We start from the raw sequence: 21324 nt of genomic DNA, 5'->3' as shown, positions 1-21324 counted from the left end.
TTAAGCCAACTGGGAGCAGGTCATTATGTTGGTTCGTATTAAACCCGTTAATGAATTTGAATAAATGAAAATCATATATGTGTACTGCGGTTTCATAAAATATATGAAAGCGTCCCTCGCAGTAATAAACCCTATTTATCTAGTAGCGACTAAGTACTGTAGATCGACATGACTTATTGACTTGCCCTGTTCTACCAACAGAAGAGCGAACATGATAGGCATGCAAAGTCTACTTTCAGTACTTATAACAAGTGTAAAATTATTGAGTCGTAAGTGAAAAAAGCTGTTCCTTCAATTTAAAACGACAGTCACTTTGAGAATAAAGTAACCCTTTATTTGCCTGTCATGATATTTGCAGTGAGGTCGCTGACGCTAAAACGGGCTGGCTTTCTCTATCATGGCCTTAAGAGTCAAAGTATGAGACCTGACCCAATCAAAAAGAAGACATATTTAAGTGAATGATAATGAAATACATGTTCCGTCCGCTGTAGGAGAAACATCAACGTCTGCATCACGGTGTGCCATAACGACGATGGAGAAGATTGGCTGGGATGCGACAGTTGTGGCCAGTACTTCCACGCAAGTTGCATATTCTTCCCAGTGTGGGAAGACAGTTGTGGCCTGTACTTCCACGCAAGTTGCATATTCTTCCCAGTGTGGGACTGGCTTAAGACTAAGCATGGCTGTGTACAATTCCTGAAATTTCCGTTATTTCATGAATTATTTGACGCTTAAGTGTTGACAAGTTTTTCGTGTTACGTAAGTAAAAAATTGACTCAACACTCCAAGGAAAATCTCTCTTAAAATTAACCCTTTAAGATTCGAAGTTACCGTCCAAAATTCAAACGTTACTGTTAGGTTCATTGACGCATTGATAGCCTTGTAAGTAGCCAAAACATACTGAAAAAATTTTCATTAGTTTTTGTATATCTTCATCCTTTGTTCGGGCTTAAACTTTTCGTGGGGAACACGTGCTACAGCTTACACGACGTAATTTAAATTTAACCGCTGTACTATAAACTTGTGTGTTCGACCCTCGACGAACACCTTCGATATAGCGTCACATCACGGGGCGACAGAGCTGAATAACGTATACGCATGCGCTAGATTTTGCCGCGGAGACGCGGAGACAGATCACTGGCGACGATCGAGCGGGGCAAGACAAATGGTGCTAGATATGAGTGGTCAGCAGTAAAATAGCTTTAATAACTCATGAAGAGACAAATCACTTGTAGTTGTTTTATGATCGTGGTATCAATCCCGAAATGTTAACATTAAACTTTGCTAAATAACAAGTTAAGCAATCTTTCAAAAGCGCCGACTAGACAAATATCTTTCACTGCTCTAAATAGCAACGAAGGTAACGGGAAAGGCATCAAAAAATGATATTTTTGTTTGGTAACTTGCCACGTGACGAAAAGAAAGTATCGTGACTTCGGTTGTCCAAGGTGTTAATCACAGCTGGCGCGCTTTTCACTTGATTTTTGCAATCTCTACTTTTTTTTTTCCTGGGAAATGAAAGCTAGGGAACTCTACAAAAATCGAGTTCTCGATCTGAAAGATTTTTGAGTCTTTTATAAGTTTGTATCCACAGGTTAAGAAGAACTTTCATAACAAACATTCTACCAGCTAAAGTTCTCTTACTTCAGATTATATATAAACAATCGCCTCCTTTCCATGTGAAAATATGCAAGGAAGAAAACTCAGAGCTTCAAGGAACTGCCAAATTAAGGCTAATGTGTTTACCATCCCTTAAACGTTTCTTATAAAGGCCACTCGTTTTAGGAGGCCTTTTCTCAAAACAACCGTATGTTAAAATAATCATGTTTTCGTTAAGATAAAGACAAGACAAAAACTCTAGTAACGCTTCGGGTAAGTCTAGGTTACGTTTACGTAAACTAATTATGGACACCTAACTAATAGTAATTGAAAGTTAAGAATTATAATTAAAATCCTAAAACTTATAAGTCCCTCACCGTAGGATGCTTAATAACCCTTGTCGCATATGTTAAAATAATCATGTTTTCGTTAAGATAAAGACAAGACAAAAACTCTAGTAACGCTTCGGGTAAGTCTAGGTTACGTTTACGTAAACTAATTATGGACACCTAACTAATAGTAATTGAAAGTTAAGAATTATAATTAAAATCCTAAAACTTATAAGTCCCTCACCGTAGGATGCTTAATAACCCTTGTCGCATTTACGTCCACTGTGCGAGAGCTCAGCGGACTTTGAAGTTTCGAAACGAGGCTATCGGGTCACACATAAAACTTTCAAGTAAAATCGAAGCAAACGGCTACGTTTAGAGGCATTTTTATTCATTTTCTTAAGGATACAGCATGTTCTCGTCATGGTTAGACATTGTATTGCGTATGGGTGCAACAGTCTATTCAGTGAATCGGTAACTGATGAGATCCACAAGATTAGGATCGAAACCGCGGTCTTGCCAAACACGTTCAACTATCAAACCAGAGGCGAACAAAACGCACATAAAAAACCTCTCAAATAAAGAACTTACAAACGACCAGATTAATTTAAAGGCAAAAGGGCTTAAATTCATTGCAACACCCGCTACAAAACAAAAACAGATCAGACAACAACTATTGTGTGACGTTGATCAGTTCGCAAGGAGAATGCGTCTGATTTACATATTCCGAGGGAAGGACAAAAAAACCCATCCCTGCTACGTCAAATCTACATGGATACCACCAATACAAAAACCAGTAGCCCTTGAAAGCTATTTAGAAGAGGTTAAAAGTGACCTCCCAGAAATAGAAATTACAAAGCCAAAAGATAATTTGCTTCCGGCCGAACGCAAGGCGCTGAGGGCCTTGAAATGTGACTCCGCTGAGTTAAACCTAAAAAAGGCCGACAGAGGAACAACAACCGTAGTCAGGAACAAACGCGACAAAATTTTGCCGTTCCTTTCCGAAATGACAGTCATTCTTTCAATCTTCCTTTCGTGATGCCAGGATAATTACCACTAAGAATTTGAACCTTTACCGCAGCAGAAAAAAGCGCAGATTCCCCAGAGATATATGGTCAGACATAGAGTGTTTCTGGAGTTTCTCGAGAAACGTTGACCCGATAGCCTCGTCCTGAGAGTGTAACTCCGCGGACCCTTTGCATTGCAGACACAAATGCGATAAGGGCTATTAACTACTGCACGCAAAGTGTACATTTTTTTTCTAGCTACTGTGCATGCGCGAGTAGCTACAATGCTATCGTTTTGATGAATAGAGTCGATTTTACCGGATCACGATCGATTTTCTTGGCGTACGATAATGCCGGTAGTAAATTTGATAAGCATCTAATTTCGATAAACATCCAATTTCGATAGACTACAGGTTATAAAAACACAAACAAACTTATTGTTTAGAGCTTTTCTTACTTCGAATCTGGTCGATTTTACAAGGGTTTTTGCATTCCGAAGCGGCTTTCGGACACCTTCGGATCACGATCGATTTTCTTGGCGCATGATAATGCTGGTAGTAAATTTGATAAGCATCCAATTTCGATAAGCATCCAATTTCGATTGACTTTACAGGTTATAAAAACACAAACTTATTGTTTAGAGCTTTTCTTACTTCGAATCTGGTAGTACGTCTTTTTGTGTCAAATACATGAATACTAGAGTAACAAGCGAATTCACCGACCACTTTCTGTAAAAGTGCGATCTCTTTCCGTAAAAATCATCGACTGTGAAACGTTCCACAACGTTGCATTTCTCCTCGTGTCCCCAACCGCGAATGGTGAATGCTCTACCTTCGTCGACAAAAGGTAAGATTTGCCGTGTTTTCTTGTTATTTTCTGCGTATAATTGGGCAAAGCACCCAAGTATTATGTCCAGTGTTTTCTTATAAAGCGTTTCTCAGGGGTGTTGAAGGTTCAAACTATTGGTAGGACTGCTGTAATTGGTCAGCAGTGTTGCGCATGAGAAGAAGCATCGTGTGTTTTGGTGTAGAAAGCATGGCTGACAGCATAGTCCACTCTACTAACTATGCTGACAGCCTGAATAAAGTTGGCTCGTTGTGTTTGTTCAGCTGTTCCTGTTCTTGTCTGTATCGGCCGGTCAACAAAACAAAGTTTAGACTTAAAAAAAATCGCTGAGTGTGAGTCGCCAAGATTTTGTCGAACATGGCGGCCGAGTGATTTCTGCAGCCAAACAGCCCGGAATACTGTGAAGGCACTAGAGAACACCGACCTAAACCAGATGAGTCATCGATATGTCAGCGGCGTCTTACAAAATGAACCCTCGACTTCCGCTCATTTGATCGATCGCTGCGAGAATGTTGACTGAGTTTAAAATGGGTCAATTTTTGACAATAACAGTTTATATTACTAAAAACTGTTAAATCTACAATAGATTCAGCAGTATTACGCCGAATTACGTGGCTTATTGTCGTTCCGAGGAACTTAGCTGAGGCTGGTTTCGGTCGATGTTATTTAGTGTCCACACGCCGCGAAATACTATCTAACATCGACCGAAACCAGGTTTCAGTGAGAGAAACTAAGAGGAGAAGACAACGTTTTGCTGTTAAGTATGTACTTTATTGACATGTTATCTTGTTAAAAGTAAAAATCGAAGTTCATAGAAACAAGGCTTGCAAATAATACATGTAAATAGAAGGCCGGACAATCTCGGGGGGAAAAACCCATATTAGAGGGGCGGAGATGCTCTGAAGGAGACCAATCTGTGCGTGGCCCAACCCCTTAAAGCGATCATTTTAAACTTTGATCACATGACTCGTGTAAATAAAACAAATTGAAACACATCTGAGCGCGCTAAGAAAAATCCATTGAAAATAGAATTTCGAAAAGATATTGTCGAGTCTTACAAACCTATTGTTTTAAGCCGAGCCTCGACCAATTTCCACGTCGCAGAATATCAGTCATTTATCGGATAATCACTTATTTTTACCTCACATGCTTTGTGGTCTGGGTGTGGACACTTGAGCCGTGACAACCTTAGATAAAATAGCTGTACATAGCTAATTAAGAAAAGGTTGCCGCTCTATGAGTACCCGAGCGTTTCCGCCCAAACCGACAACTGCCATGGGTAAAAGCATTCGTCCTCGTTCCACGGTATCTGCTAGGCTGATTTCAAACAATAGAACTAGTACTTCAATGTACGAATCTTATCTAATCTGTAACTAAACACTACCTTGACTTAAATGACGCCATTTTGACGTTTCTTTAGCTATTACCCAAAATATCTAGTAGTATGGGTGCATGGGCCTTACGACAACCTTTTCTAAAATAGCTGTACATACTAGACTGCACCCTATTCACATATCAATGCAAACAAAACATTGTAGCTACACGCACGCATTGCGAGCCTATTTTTACAATTATCTTCCATCATAGCAACTAGATCTCATTTTTGGATTTTCGTTTTAAACGTATTTAAAGATTCTGAATTTCTGACTTTCATTTCTAATCTTGACCAGAGAAATGGACCCATATATCGTAAGCTATGTTTTCCGTACCTCACGGTATCATTGAGTCTTGTTATAACAAAATCTGAGTTTCTTAAGCTATAACGATCATTGATGTTATTTTACATTGTTCTTTAATGTATGAAGGACAAAAATTTTCAAAATTTTTCTTTCTATTCACTTTAACAGATGAACCCGGTATGAAAACTAAACGTTCGAATCGAACAAAAGCAAAACATTTTGAATACCTGGATGTTCCTCATATTGTTGGCTCCATCGCCTAACGATTTTGGACCAGTGACACTCCCGAATATATATTTTGATTGATTACAAAGAACTGTATTCGTTATCCTGGTAGATTAAGGTCTATACATGACATTTAAGTCCACTTGATCTGAAAAGAAGCCTCCGTAACGGCAGGTGAAATGTTGTGTAAGCGTCTCTGCGAAAGGCACATTCAGACAACTTGCGTGGAAAAACTGGCCACAGCTATCGCACCCAAGATAATCCGAATGAGGAGATTCAATCTTACTGGTTGTGGAGTTTTCCGGGAGTGATTAAAAAATCATTCAGATTGAGAACTCAATTTTTGTAGAGTTCCCTAGCTTTTATTTCCTGGAAAAAAAGTAGAGCTTGCAAAAATCAAGTGAAAAGCACGTCAGCTGTGATTAACGCCTTGGACAACCGAAGTCATGACACTTTCTTTTCGTCGCGTGGCAAGTTACCATACAAAAATATCATTTTTTGATGCCTTTCCCGATGCCTTCGTTGCTTATTAGAGCAGTGAAAGATATTTTTATGGTCGACGCTTTTGCAAAATTGCTTAACTTGTTACTTAGCAAAGTTTATTGTTGACATTTCGGGATTGATACCACGAATTTGTAGTTGTTGTATTAACTAATCGTGGTATCAATCCCGAAATGTCAACAATAAACTTTGCTGAGTGTCAGGCCTTCCTAAGGGGCTAGGGGAGGGGGAGAAGAGAAAGGTTTCTGCTTTTCGCTCTCTCACTTTCTCGCTTCTCTCTCACCCCTTTCTGCCAGAAACGGCTGATACTCAGGCTACAAATGACTTGTCTCAACACGATGTTGTAAAGCTATTTCACCGCTGACCACTCATATCTCGAACTATTTTTCTTGCCCCGCTCTTCGCCCGTAATGTAGTCACTCCCATAGTTTTCGAAACGCTTTGGTCGCATGATTTGTCCGATAGCATGACAGAGTAAGATTAAAACTAGAAAAACCATGGATATCTTTGACGTCAGGTGACGTAGACGGCAGAAAAGGCGTCGTTGTTGTATTTTTCAGGCTGGCAGAGGCGAACGCAAGGAGCGAGACTGGCGCGACGAGAGTAGTTAGAAAAACCATGCCGCTCCTTTCCTCGCACTCTCTCGCGTTTGCTTCCATTCGCCAGCAAAAACGTAATAAAAAGATGGTTTGTTATTCGGTGAAAGATCATTTAAAGGAACCCCAGGTGTGAAAAAATAAGAAAAAGAGGAATTGTTTCGCAATAAATATACTCATACATCACAATCTTGTAGCTTGTAAAATCAATGGTCATTCTCTAAATAGAATAGATCAATTTTTTCATGCGCTATCTTAAGAAAATACGTTTTCACTTAAATTTTATAGGTTTCCTCTATACGCAACGCAGTGGATGCGCGAATTAGGGTAGTTTTGTATATATCCTTGAGATGAAGAGTGTTCCATGGGTGTTGTGGATTAGCACGGATGACGACTGAGCTCCAAGATGGCCCGAGACTAGACATAGTCAAGCTTGGCGCGGGTACGGTGTGACGCATTTTCCTTTTTTTATTGTTTTTAATATTTTAATTTTTAATTGGAAACATGCCCCTCGAAAAAAATTAATTGGAGACGGGTTAGTTGGATCACATAAATCATGTATTCATGACATCACTCGAAATTCGTCTTCAGCATAAATTTCCAGTGTCGGGTACAATGATATATACTCTATGCTATCCTTAATTTTATTTTTCTTTTCAAGTCAAAAACTAAAAAAAAAAAAAAAAATCAGTTTGGTGCTAACTACAAATAAACCGGGGCCTGAACTGCCTCCCTTATTAAATAAATTCGATTTCGTGGGTGGTTGTACGATGAAGCATAAAACTATAAAATACGCGAGACCACACCTTTATCTATACTGTTCAAAGGACTTGATAAATTTAAAATGCTCTATTGCAAAGCATGTTATAGATTGTAAGCACAGCAAGTGATGATGCACATTATCCAATAACCACACAATTGTGAATCTCAGAAACGATGATTGTTTTATTTGCATCCACAAAACATCTCTGCCACAACCTTTCATTCACTGTCTAAAATAACAGACAAGTGGACCAACGTGTGAAATATCTCTCTTGGCTCCAGCACGCGCTGTTTCGCCTTCTGGTACCAGAAATTACTTTCCAGTTAAATATAATATAGAGAAGCAGGGAAGCAGTTTCAACGGCGCCGTTAGTTGGCAATTCCGCTGGTGATAAAATACAAACGTACTCAGCGGAACCGATGAAAAAGCCAATTGAAAATAAGTTCAGCGGAGCCGAAGTAGAGAATAATCTGAATTCTGTGCCTTGTTGTCTGTCCTGCAGCTTCACCTTGAGTTTCAACAATAATAACATCCAACAAACTATTAATCACTTTTCTCAGTGTTGAGGCAAGCCACACATGTCACAGTTCTCGTGCTCGTGTTGGTTCATAAATGTACAATGCTTACACGACCAGCTTGCACCGCTAGGGGACTGGGATATATCAACCATGTCGACGTCCCTTGATCCTCTTGGCTCTGGAGAGGGGGCTGGGTAGAGAATATCATTAACTGTTCAGTTAGATACCTCGACACAACTCAAAAAAGGAGAAAAACTCAATCAAAACAAGAAACAAAACTTAATAAAACTAGAGGGAGAGAAAGGAAGAGAGAGAAACGATATTAAGGTAGCCACTTCACCGTTTGCTGCTTGCATAAGCTGCATCACAGTGCACCATTCTTCGCTTTTAGTCCAGCGCCGAGCCAAATCAGCGTCTTTGTTTCTAATCGCCGTGCACAGATCTCCCAAGTGATCCTGCCACAACAAATATCACCAAAAAAACTGAAGAGACACATAAACCTCAACATACACTTGGTTGAAAAAAAAGTTCAAGAGTCCAGTCCTTTTAACTGCGTCGTAAGGGCTACAAATTGGTTCAGCCTTGTTATACTACATTGTAAATGGTCAAAAACTTCGTAGTCACTTAACAACCCTTTCGCGCTTGGTGCTTGTCAAAAGTTAATTACGCCAGTTCTTTACACGCTGGAGTATCAGGTTACCTCCAAATTTTCAACTACTTTTTGCATTTACTATGGTTCTGCTTTTTCCAAGACTGAATTCAAAACTCCTCTTTGATGTTGTTCGCCAGTTTCAGGCTGCAGAAGATTCTCTTTGCGATTCACTAGCTTTGAAATAATTACGGTCTTGAAGCGTAAATATGAACATTACCTTTAATGGAAATATGTCGCAAGTTGCCAGAAAAACCAGGAGGTGAAAATTGGACACAGCGGGAAGAAATTCATCGGGAGGGAACTGGTTTAAGTATCTCACTAACGCGTGAAAATCCTAGACACAAGGGAAAAGAAACACACAAAGAATTAAAAGAACTGCATCAAACAACACAGCCAAGTTCAATTTGTACCCAATATAGCAAACAAAAGAAAACTGCCTTTCCAATGAAAAAAAGACGCCTCTGTTAGTATATGGTTATAGGAAGACAGCTACCGATGGCGTGATAAGCGCGTGTGTGCTCGGAAAAGCGACCGTGAGTCGAATCCAAAACTCAAAAGTCTGCTTGCTGGCGAAGCAAACGGTGTTCGTCCTTTAACTCCCAGAAGTGATTAATATGTAACTTCTCCTTAAATACCTATACCTTATCCAACAAACAGGTAATGAGAAAATTCAAACTTATCAGGTAGAAGTTGTTACCTTGATCTGACAACAAATTCTCGTAACTAATTTACAAGAAAATGTGTAGCAGCTAGTGGGGAGAATTAACAAAATCAGATCATGGGAAGACCGCCCGTAACCGACCTTTTTTTTTGAAAACCCTTTGTATCTCCTCACTGATCCATCAGAAGCTCACAGTCAAAATGTCTCACCATATTTTATCGTATTTATGACTTCCACTGCATGTGGGACGCGCTGATGATGCTCTTACCTGAACTTCTCCCATACTTGAGCGGTTTTCTAGCGGGAAAGGTTCTCCCTGACTCTGGTTGGAGAAGGTAAACTGAGGTTCTACAGGAAAAGCAGTCGGCACCTAAATGGAAAACATAGTATAATAGAGGTTTTGCACAGCAGCCATGTTGGATGGCAGGAACAGTAGATTATTTTACCCATGGGAAAAAAATTTCTTTCTTATGCAAAATATTTTCATTAAACACGGCTACTGTGCAAAACCTCTATAATTACAAAAGAAAGAGAAAAAAAAGACGACGAAAATAAAAAGAAAGAAAAGCAAATTTATCACGTTTTGTTCTGTTGCCAAATTGAATACAACATTTAAAAAAATATACATAATTATATGGATGAAAAAAAAATTAAACGGTACCTACCTGAACTAAAAGATATTCTATAGGCATTGGGCGAGCTAGCAGAGTTACTTCATTACCGTACGAGTCAACAGTCTAGAAATACAACAAAATGAATAGATAAATACACTGAAAACTAAGCTTTGCCTCAAGTCTACAGTACACGTTTACTCGCAGTGTAGTTTTAAATGCTACAGACAAACCTTATAGAACACATCCGGGACATACTGATTGCTCGAAGATTCCCGGACGTAGCCGAGGCCTGGTTCATCTATGGTGGGTACCAGGCAGTCGTCACGAACTAACGCCATACACTGATTGGACACCTGAGGGGAATACAAGGTGAAAAATGCAACGAGGCAACGAGAGCACAACACTATAATATGGCCCACAAGGCCTGACGCACACCTTTCATGAAAACATTAAAAAGAAAAAGAAAAAAAAAAAAAACGCATGAGTGACGTACGCGAAGGTGCGAGCAAAGGCCAGAGGGGAAAAGGCGAGTTGCAACAAGAAAAGAAAAAAGTGTCGGAAAAGAAACTCGTTTATTACAATTGAAATTGAATATTAAGTAGAATAGCCTCGATGAACCTTGTAACGTATAAGAATAGTCTCGATATTTCGCAATCCATGATCGAAGTCCGTGGTGTATTTACTGAACCAAATAAGGAGAAAGAACGGATATTTTGTAATAATAGCTTAATTTAGGTGCGTTACATCATTGTGAACTTGTACACGTGATTCCTGGAAAATTACTGCCTCGTGTGGCAGAAAACGTCTGTAAAACGTAGGATTGTTACTTAGTTCGTCTGATCGTGAACGTGATTGTAGTCAGATCGTTGGATTGTGAGAACCGTAGAAATAGAAAAGTATACAGTCCTCTAGATTGTTAAGTGTACCAGCCTACGGGGCCGTAAGAAATCCCCGAGAAAAATGAGGAAGCTCGGTGGTCACACGGTAAAATGTTTTCGTCGCTCACAAATCCGTGTGGCCACGACACGCTGCAAGGTTTTGAACCTGTATATCAATGCGGTATTTTTCTAGTTGTCTGTGATTGTCGTAAAGCTGCCGTGGATATGACAACAATTACGTCACAAATAGTCGTGGTGAAATCCCGGTAATCGCATGCACTGCTTGGAGGCAAAACCGTTCCCAATTTGTTAAATTAACATGAAATATAATTAAAACAACCATACCTGAAAACCATCAAAACCAACTTGGTTATCCGTGTTACCTATAAATGTTAAGAAAAATATGTAGAAATACTTTGAAATAATCAGACACAAGAGGTGATTAAAAAATATATATATATATATTTATATATATATATATTTCTTGTCGGTAGTATTCCCCGAGACTGGTGTGACATACTCGTTACAGCAAGGAAACACAGATCTAATGATTCGCGGTGAGCTGAACTTAACTGTAGGCTCACAGCTGGGATCAGTGAAGTAAACCTTGCCCCTCATTGGTTATTCCGAGTCTTAGCAAGTAAAGCATTATTTTGAAATAGTGAACTCTCAGATGGCAAGAATGAAAATTAAAAAGATAAACAAGATAAGAAAACACGAGACATGGGAAGAGAGTTATAGTAGGGGTTACACTGTATCGCAGCTGCTCTGCACCAATTTTATTTTGGCTCCAAAAATATAATTTTGAATCGGGACTCTGACACGTACCTGACACAACAACGGTGGAAAACTTTGATCCAAATTTTCCATTTGAAGATAATTTACACGGTGATGGATGCTGATTCTGCAATTGACCAGCCAAGATGGATTCCTCAGCAGTGAGGAAATGTGTATTAATATCTCGTAAATGCTTCACGGTTCCTTTTCTTACGTCTTCGGCAACAAGGTCCGTAAATATCCAGCCCACCTTCTGAAGGCCTAAATCAGCAGCCAGCTTGTCAACTATGGCTTCAGCGGGGTCCGAAAGGAGCTTAATGCTGTCCGGAGTGCCTTCCTAATAAGGAAAAGAAACTTAACAACATGCATAGGTGGGACACGAGGTGAAATCGTAGATAAGTAATTGTAAAAAACATATTGCAGCGTTCGTGGTCGTGTCACGCCCTATATAAACAGGGTCCACGACCACCAACAAAAATCTGCGGGTGCAGTCCATGAAAAAGAGAAAACCACGAGGACACTATAGCTAAAATGCCGACTATAAAAGTAAAATAAAGTTAACATTACTGTTGTAAGTAGAGTGCCTTTAAAGAGGAGAGGAGGGCTAGCTGAATGCTTTTTTTTTCCGCCACTCAGTACTTTGGCGGTACCTTTGGTAAATTAGTTTCCAGGAAAAGGGCAATTGGGGGGTGGAGGCGCGGTTAGTCGTTCCCACACGATTTCACGAAAATGAACTAAAGATCAATCATGATGAAAAGACGAAAATCGTTTTCTACGCTTCACCCTAAGGGATCATTCCCGGGCTACCGTAACTTTATCAAGAGGACGATGATATAATGTTTAAAAAGAACCCGGGAATTGTAAAAGGGATCTTTTATATTTTTAACTATTAACCTTTCATTCATTTGATCGAAAACAGATTTTGAGGTTGTACCTTACTGCGATAACCTTCCCACAGAATTGTAAACACATCGAAAAGAGAAAAAAAAGCTGTAAAGTAAATAGTTAGAAAACAGATTTCCTTTTAAGGAGCTCAAAAAATTGTATTACGCTGTAGCAAGATTTTTTTAAAGTTAATTTTACCTGCGGGGGTTCGTAAATGGCAGCCACTGAAGCTCGTATTCCTAGGGGTACGTCCTTGTGGTGCTCATAACGGCCATACAGGAATCCCAGCCTCTGAAAACAAATCATGGCAAAATGTTGTAAGAAGCAAACTTCGGGAATGTTCAGTGTTTCATAACAGAAACAATTTTGGAAGTAGAGACTTTCGTTATCCTTGCTCCTGCTACCCCTTCACTATTACTCTTGACAAATCTATCTATGGGTACGGCGCACCTCTGTTTTCCACACAGGACAGTTACATTTCCCTTTGTCCCACGGTCGCGAGAATCTAAAATTTGTGATTAACATGTTTTGTTTTGGGATTTCCAAATTATTTCTCGTTTGAATCATGGAGTCAAGGGGCAATAACTTGAAGAGAAATCAGTGAAAAGGAGAAAAAACTTCCCATCGGAATGGGAGTGGAGATTAAGGACTGCACCAAAATCGGTCGCTCCACCTTCCTCACCCAAACCGAAAGCAGTTTTGCCCTCTTTACAAATTTGCAACATTAAGATTTCAAACAAACAAACACTTTGTTTACCTGGGATAAAATACATTTTTACCGGTTACCCTGTAGTTTGCATAATGGCCCCCAACAAATCCTACTAAATATAAAAATACCTAAAAAATTCATAATACTAAAATTGTACTTAAAATGTCCCACTGATCTTAAAATGCTCTATCGAGGTATTTTCTTTAATAAAGTTTTTCAGTAACGTTATCTTAAAATTTGAGTGGGAAGTTATGTTTCTAAATGAGTGACTAGTTTATTCCACAGCCTACATGCACTTGAGTGGAAAGTTCTAAGCCCTGAGTTTGATTTACAAGATGGTGTTAGAACATCATTGCAGATAGCAGATCTAGTACAATAACCATGTGTAGATCTGACATATTTAAAATATGAACTAAAATATTCAGGACAATGACCTTGGCTAACTTTATGTAGCATACAAAGTTTTCTATGTTTTTCTGAGTTTGAAGACATTGTTCACCTGATTTCCAGTCTTTCTCCAGTAGTTCAAAAATGGTTCTACAATAAAGGGATTTTCAAAAAGGATGTTGTCCACGTGTCTATAAACCTGAAAAAAAGGAGAGAATAAATTTCCTTACAAATTGCTACATAGGTGCTTCAAAAGCCCAGAGAAAGTCGAAAATTTGTTGGCAGGAAAAATCAATGAAACTGGGGCACTCATCTGATGAGAGTGACTCTTGATAGAAGGCATAGAGTGGAAGATGGATAATTAGCTGCCCTGGATGCTCTGACTGTGTAAATATGGCACTTCCAAATATAATTACTGCTCTGTCCACCGAATACTTTACAAGAGCTTATATGGTGATTGTCTTACTGAATGAAAGGACTTTGGGATTTCCCATTTATTCTGGCAAACTGTCCCTGAGGAGATTCCTTTTTTCTTGTTTACAAAGCATTACAGACCACATAGGAGGTTAACACCACGGGTTAGTGACCTGGATCATTTGTGGGACATTTTACTTTATGAACACACTTGAATTGTCTATTGCTGCTGGCAAAAAGTATTTGCCACTTATGGACAATGTATAGTAACGTATGATGCACGATCCTTGCAGTAGAGAGCACTATTTATGCAATAGCGAAAATCAGACCTGAAAAAAATCAGGCCTGTACGGGATTCGAACCACTGACCACTGCGATACTAGTGCAGCGCTCTACCAATTGAGCTAACAAGCCAACTGGGAACAGGCCGTTAAGTTGATTCATAATAAACCCGTGATGATAAATCAGATACAATGTATATATGAAGTTCATATATTTTGAACTGTGGTATTAGATACGTACGATGCACGATCCTCGCAGTAGAGAGCGCTATTTATGCAATAGTGAAAATCAGACCTGAAAAAAATCAGGCCTGTACAGGATTTGAACCACTGACCTCTGCGATACTAGTGCAGCGCTCTACCAATTGAGCTAACAAGCCAACTGGGAACAGGCCGTTAAGTTGATTTTTTTCAGGTCTGATTTTCGCTGTTGCATAAATAGCGCTCTCTACTGCGAGGATTGTGTATCATACTTATCTAATACCGCAGTTCAAAATATATGAACTTCATATATACATTGCAAATGTATAGTAAATAATGAACAGAGTAAATTTCAAAGTTATTAAGCTCCTAGATTTTTGTCAAGCAGACCTCATGTTAAGAACTCCACTCATGCAGGTACCAATTAGGAGAGCTCTCCCTGTACTCTGGCAATCACACTCACTTGTCTCTTCAGTGTAATAGCACTAGGCTGACACTTTGTACAAATTCCACCAGGCCAAGGTGGATGCTCTGTACACCCTGGTTTAATCCTGCAGCTGATATCCTCCAGTACTGTAAACTTGCCTCTGAAATACAGAACATCTCTTCTCATAAACAGAAAAGAAGCATAGCATCAAAAGCATATGACTGAGATGTACAGAGACAGCCCAATGTCATGACCTCCCTCTGCCCACATGCTTCAAGTTTAGTTGTTTTAGAGCTTACCTGTCTGTACCTCCACCCATTTTCTTGAGGAATGCATGGAAAGACATGTGCTTGATTGGAGGTTTGTGGTTCTTTAAGTACTCTTCATCATATGGCTAAAACAAATATAATTATATATGGCATGGCTTAGACGATACCACAAAGGTTGGGTTGTTTGGGGTGACTGTCTCGGTTCTCCCCCATCCTAGCATCAGCACTGCACTGATGAGGCCCAGAAGGCTGAAACAGTACTGTCTGCAGTTAATTATATATATATATAAAAAGAGTAACAACAAGGCTGTGATGTTATTGTGTATAATGGAGTGATGAGAACTATTCATACATGTACAAGTTGCTCGCTTGGGCCTAAATCATTCTAATTGTAAATCAGAATTTGTTTACATCTTCACCTTTAAAAAAAATATAAATTCAATAATATTTCAAGCATGCTTTGAGGCTAATGCAACTATCTGTAATACTCAGTGCTCAGACGAGTGACATTTTTCGTAGCTTTATTCTAGCTTACAGGAATGATTAAGCTTCAAGTTGCTCTACCTAAGTCGAAGATTGTAAAAAAACCCATCCAAGTTCCACATTGAGGGGGAAACTCAATTTGAATAAAAGGCTTCAAATACTTGTGGCTTTTTTCTTGGACTGATGCCGGTAAGATTACTGGTAAGTGGCAGTGACTTATTTCCTAATTAGATTGTTTCAGCCTGCATATATGCAGATATAAATATTGTTCTCCAGTAAAAACAGAAAGATGTATATATAATCATGACATTATTCTTACCTCTAGAGGTACACAATGGATGCATTTGCTGTTGGGGTTGTGATGACATCTGATCAAAGTAGAAAAGGGAGATGGTAACATATATTTATCCCTTGTATCTAGGGATCCAACTTAACTTCTTTCACTTAACAGTCACATCAAATACATGTAAATAATACATTTGGCAATGGGTGCTCAGCAAAACCACACAATACCTATTTGAACCCAGTTTTTAGCTTACAAGTCCTAAATAATGAAGTAAATCTTACTGTGTAACCCTGCGTGGCTTCTAACTTGCACATGTAGGGTAGCGAAACTTTGCCATGGATAAAACAAAGGTAACATACAATCGTATTGTCATAACACGGCTGTTAAACTTTCAGATTATTCTACATGCAAATATATGGGCACAGAAGCTGAATCATTGCAAGTTTGTATCATTTGGCAAGTTCATGTATCAATGACATGTTTGTATAATGGATTCCGATGTTTCTTTCCATCATTAAGGTCATAGTGCTGCAAACCATTGTTTCTTCATAATCTTGGAAAGGACTCTTTCTCATTTTCTCAATTTCATCGTGTTTCTGGGGCTATCAATGCTATGCACTTACAGCTGTGGGTCTCGACCTCTGTGAATCAGACCATCTTGCTTGGAAAGAAGAACATCAATTTCGTCCTCTTTGATGCTATTGAATGATGCAGGGGTTGCTGAGTTTGCAGTAGATGTTGAAGGGATGGAATTTATTCCTGACATATCATTATCCACTGGTGGAGCTTCACGAGACAAGAAAAGCATATCTCCATGCCTGAAATAAAGAAAGAAAAATGCCACACATTGATTAACTAGACAACAATTGAGCGTAAACTTTCTTCATATGATTTGGAGCATAATGTTATCTGTTTGTGGTATCCAAGTAATTCATCTCCTGTACTTTGAAAGTATGCACATGACTTCTTCATTAAAAGCTCCAGACATAAGCAATTTCTAAGACTTCAGATCACAAACCTGCATCAAAATTCTCACCAGAAAAAAAGTGGCTTTTGAAGCTTAGGCATGCCAGTAGGGGGTTTGAGTGGTTGCAATTTGACAGCTCCAGTATGAGCTTCTAGAGCTTTATGCTCAACTTGCCATCAGCACCAGTCTGTTTGGTTTGTTTGACCCTTTCACTCCTGAGATCTCATTATTGTTCTCCCTGCTGTCTGTCATATAATTCTTATGTGTTTACTTTGGAGAATTTGGTATCTAATCAATTAATAATTCCCTAGTTGATATTTTTCTTTATTCTCATTACCTGTCTTCTTGATTTTGTATTGGAATTGTCATGAGAAATTCTGTCTTGGTCACCCCAAATGAGTGAAAGGGTGAAAGTCTAATATTCAAACAATTGAGTGTAAACAATCATTAAGAATGTTTGTATTTGTTTTTTTTTTTTAAGTGATGACTCTGAAAACTACCATTCAGAAAGTGATTAGCTTAAATTACCAAATTTAGTCACATTGACCCATTAGACCCCAACATCAACTTGAATATTCTCCATACCAGGGTTGTGGTCAAGCAGCCCTTGGTGGCCCATGGTGCCTTACTTTTGCTCTTGGGTGACTCAGGAATCTTCATTTTTTTTTTTTTTTTTTTTTTTTATAAAAAGTATATGCTGGGCACCCTGGATTTCATAGTTTCAGAGTGCTAGGCTCCCTTCAATTTTTTTAGAGCACAGTCTTGCACATTGTTCACAATACATTTCCTGAGGGCACTGATGAGAAGAATTTCACTAACAATCAAGAGCTTCTTTAGTTGGTGATCATTTCCTTTATTCTCATAACCTTTAAGTTTGATTCAGGGGTGATATTGTTGGGAGAAGTTAGATGCTAATCACTCTTAATGCATATTGTTAAAGGGTTAATCTGTCTTTTAAGTACAATACGATTATTCTTGATTGGTTGAAAGATGTTCTGTCACACAATTTTAATCTCTAATCACCTTCAATCAAATACTAGTGTTATTTAGGACTGACATACTTAATTCCAAGTGAAGCTAAAGTCTTTCTCGTAGAATTCTTTATCTCTCCTGTTTTGTTTCTTCTAAGAAATAATGTCCATCCTCTTCTCGGAAGAGAAAGCTCGTCTACAATCTAAAATATAAAAAAAAAATTAACAAGTATTTATTAACAAGTATTGGAATGATATAAACCTCCCTTCTTACCACAATTAACTTTTTCGACCTCATATCTAATCAAAATAAAACTATCATTAATTTTAGAAATGTTGTTTGAATGTACAAACAAATTCTGAGAAACAACTATCAAACAAGTCTCTAGCAGGGAGAGCAGATTTTCTGATCTTGGAAGGGAAAGAATTAAAATGTACTGAATCGCAACAACTGCCGAACAAAATAAAAGAAAGTGCTTCTGTCAGCAAAAGGACAAGGAAATATCCTATACAAAGTACATATCATGTAAAATGTGACTAATGGTACGTCATGATGATCAACCCCCATGAAATTGAAAGATCGATCGACAAGATACTGAAACTGTTAAATAACGTTTCACGGAAGATTTCCAAGATTAGTATTTAAATAATTCAAATAAGAATCATTAGATCAGTAACTTTTTTTAAAGTTTTAATTCATTCAAACTTGGTTTTTTAACCATACCGGCCGGCTTAATACAAATAAATTTTTCTAAAACGATATATAATTATAATCTCAGAAAGGATGACTGAGTTTATATCATGTTTAAAAAAGGCATAGAAATCCAGACTTCAGGTACTTGGACCAATATGACGAGCTCTCACGAGGCCATTCTCAAATTTCGTGCTTAATAAATCTTACCTTGGTTAGAAATGACGAGACAGTTTCAGTTTGTGAACATTTTATCCTTGAAGTCCCTTCGCAGGACTGCACGCGTACAATCTAAAGAAAACGAAATAGAGCGATGGCTTAATATTTCCTACCCTTAAATTAGGGAAATCCCTGACATCAGAATGACCAGTTACTTACAATTTGAGCCATGCTGTTATCTCGAGGAAGTGGGTTTACTTTTTAAATTCTCACATAATGATACTATCCCTCGCCATGGCGTAAATTGTAACCGAGTGATGTAATGGAACGCGAGAGGCTGGGTAATAGAATTGGGGGGACTGGGGTAGGATACTGCCTCTGAAACCGCCATTTTTCAAAAGTTGTGATACATAGTGAATCATGGCTGAGTTGACTTACGATTTTAACATGAATAGATTCAAAAATCGACTAGATACCTTCAAAGATTGGCCTTTTACGGAAGAAACGGGATCTTGTTGCACTGCAGTGAAGGTAAAGGGTGACAGAAAACAAAATTTGACTTCAGTAAACTTATATATGACTTCGATTGGTTTCTTCTATATCTCTCAGATGGCTGAAGCAGGCTTCTTCCACAGCGCGAATGATTCTGCTGATGTTGCACGTTGCTTTGTTTGTCTCAAAGAACTCGAAGGGTGGGAACCTGAGGACAATCCATTGTACGTAAGCTTGACTTTAACTTCGTTTGATTGTTCGTGATTGGCTAAATGACGAGGTTAATAAATTGCCCTTGCGAGTTTTAATTTTGCAAAAGGAGTCGAAAGGATAATTGTTGGGTCGTTTATAGACCAAAAGTGTACAGTGTCTTAAAAGTTATTATTTCAGTTGAGGTATTAAAAATTTTGAACGCATTTCACATGATAAGCTTAGTTAATCAGTATTTCGATTACTTTTTCTCATTGTTTAATAATGATTAGAATTATTTCACGGCAAAAGTTAAGATTTCTTTCTGTATATTAGTTCCCTTATTGAAAAATATTGATTAAACTTCTCTTTTCCAGTGAGGAACACAGAAAGCATTCTCCAAAATGTGAATTTTTGTTGTTGAACAAAAAAGAGGAAGACTGGACAGTGCAAGAATTTTTAGAATTGGAAACAAAAAGGCAAATCAGCAGGATGGTAATTATTTGACAAAAATTTTTCATCCTAACCCATTTTTCTCACTTAATTTGCCATTTGTTGATGCACATATGTAAGAACTCTAAATATGTGGAGGCCTGTTCCTTCAATTGTACGTTTACAATTCCTATGTTCCTCCTATTGTATGTGTACAATAGAAATAACTTTTAAGCTTCATTCTTCCTCTTTAACTTTACAGCAAAAGATCATTGAACTCAAGACAAAAGAATACTTGGAACTGGCTGAACATGTCCAGAGTGAAATGGAAAAGCTTGTCTAGTCTTAATGATGTATACCTGACTGTTAAGTTTCACTGTGAATTGATAGAGTGCATTTCAGAGGCTACCTTTACAGATGATCTTCTGCTTCACTACAAAATCCTTCCCTTGTCATGAATGACCCGCTACATTGAGGGCACATTGAATTGTCTGCTTAGTAATTGCTGGTTTGAAGAGACTTTCCATAGCCTTTTGGAAGGGTGGTGTGACAATTCAAGAGAATCTTTTTGTTAAGATCTAAAATTATTGTATTTGATAAGCAAGAAATCATTACACTGCCTTCTATTCTCCAAATATTGTTCATAATTTTAAGCCACAATAACACACACAAGGCCAGTTTTCACATTATTCATTTTCTTACTCCCTCATCTTTTTAGTCTTTTTTAAAATGACTAACTTTCAGAGTGTTGGTCAGTAGAGTTACTTGTCTTTGTACTTTGCTAATTTGGTTTAGCTTAAACAATTTCTTAAGGTTGTTGGCCTGGGGAAATTAACTTTTCCACTCATCAAAACTGCTTTCCCATGATTCATATGTAATATAGTTTTCCATGTAATGTAGTATGTCTACTATTAAAGAAGATAAAATTGACTGAAAAGGTGTGAATATTAATATCAACCTTCAACTTTGTCCAACCTCAATGAGAGATGTTCCCCCAGCCCTGTATCGCTCTGACGAAGGGCTTACGCTCAAAACGTCAGCTTTTATAATAGTAACGGTGGCCAATTTACCATTTCAACTTTGTTGATATATTCAAATTATTCTGTATCCACATAGCTTTACCTTTATCTCAATCATATTGTCACAGTGTTTACAACCCTAATAAAATATAGTTCAGGCTGCCTAAAGAGAGGGACAAACATCAGACCTTTGGGTCCACTTTCAAATATTCCCTGAAAAACATTACTTAGTTCATAACCGAGCAGGAGGTCTGTATGGGAGAATCTTGACCGATGTCGCCAGTACAGATCGAACGCAGTGAGGTCTGTACCAGCGACTGAGGTCAAGATTCTCCCTTACAGACTGACCTAGCTCAGTTAATAAGATGTTTATTATATGGCTGTGTCTTATGTGCCAATTTTTTTATATTCTTTGTA

The 21324-nt window shown here is 38.3% G+C and overlaps 2 protein-coding genes across 2 annotated transcripts; one reads left to right on the top strand and one right to left on the bottom strand.

Moving 5' to 3' along the window:
- Positions 1-7707: 7707 nt before the first annotated feature.
- On the bottom strand, positions 7708-19109 carry LOC111333270 (nuclear protein localization protein 4 homolog). The gene is made up of 17 exons (XM_022938813.2): positions 18995-19109; positions 18827-18907; positions 18016-18128; positions 16611-16805; positions 16021-16069; positions 15249-15343; positions 14986-15109; positions 13739-13825; positions 12729-12821; positions 11697-11982; positions 11214-11251; positions 10221-10343; positions 10042-10113; positions 9645-9746; positions 8933-9049; positions 8404-8518; positions 7708-8253 (listed from the first exon to the last, which is right to left on the bottom strand). The coding sequence occupies exons 1-17, from the start codon at positions 19004-19006 to the stop codon at positions 8102-8104; spliced, it is 1854 nt and encodes a 617-aa protein (XP_022794548.1). The 5' UTR covers positions 19007-19109; the 3' UTR covers positions 7708-8101.
- Positions 19110-19146: 37 nt separating this feature from the next.
- Positions 19147-20825, top strand: LOC111333255 (baculoviral IAP repeat-containing protein 5). Its single transcript, XM_022938798.2, has 4 exons — positions 19147-19306; positions 19385-19491; positions 19834-19951; positions 20151-20825. The coding sequence occupies exons 1-4, from the start codon at positions 19196-19198 to the stop codon at positions 20229-20231; spliced, it is 417 nt and encodes a 138-aa protein (XP_022794533.1). The 5' UTR covers positions 19147-19195; the 3' UTR covers positions 20232-20825.
- Positions 20826-21324: the final 499 nt, after the last annotated feature.

Source organism: Stylophora pistillata, chromosome 10, assembly GCF_964205215.1.
Source record: "Stylophora pistillata chromosome 10, jaStyPist1.2, whole genome shotgun sequence".
Taxonomy (NCBI): Eukaryota; Metazoa; Cnidaria; class Anthozoa; order Scleractinia; family Pocilloporidae; genus Stylophora; species Stylophora pistillata.
Note: the sequence above shows the minus strand (reverse complement) of the source record. Positions and strands in the feature narration are given on the sequence as shown.

Excerpts from the sequence above, each read along its gene's own strand:
- LOC111333255 (XM_022938798.2), top strand. The coding sequence starts at position 19,196 with ATGGCTGAGTTGACTTACGATTTTAACATGAATAGATTCAAAAATCGA. Across the intron at positions 19,307-19,384 it reads CTTGTTGCACTGCAGTGAAG|ATGGCTGAAGCAGGCTTCTT; the intron begins GTAAAGGGTGAC and ends TATATCTCTCAG. Across the intron at positions 19,492-19,833 it reads GAACCTGAGGACAATCCATT|TGAGGAACACAGAAAGCATT; the intron begins GTACGTAAGCTT and ends TCTCTTTTCCAG.
- LOC111333270 (XM_022938813.2), bottom strand. Across the intron at positions 18,129-18,826 it reads TCTCGTCATTTCTAACCAAG|ATTGTAGACGAGCTTTCTCT; the intron begins GTAAGATTTATT and ends TTTATATTTTAG. Across the intron at positions 9,747-10,041 it reads TAGAATATCTTTTAGTTCAG|GTGCCGACTGCTTTTCCTGT; the intron begins GTAGGTACCGTT and ends TTTTCCATTTAG.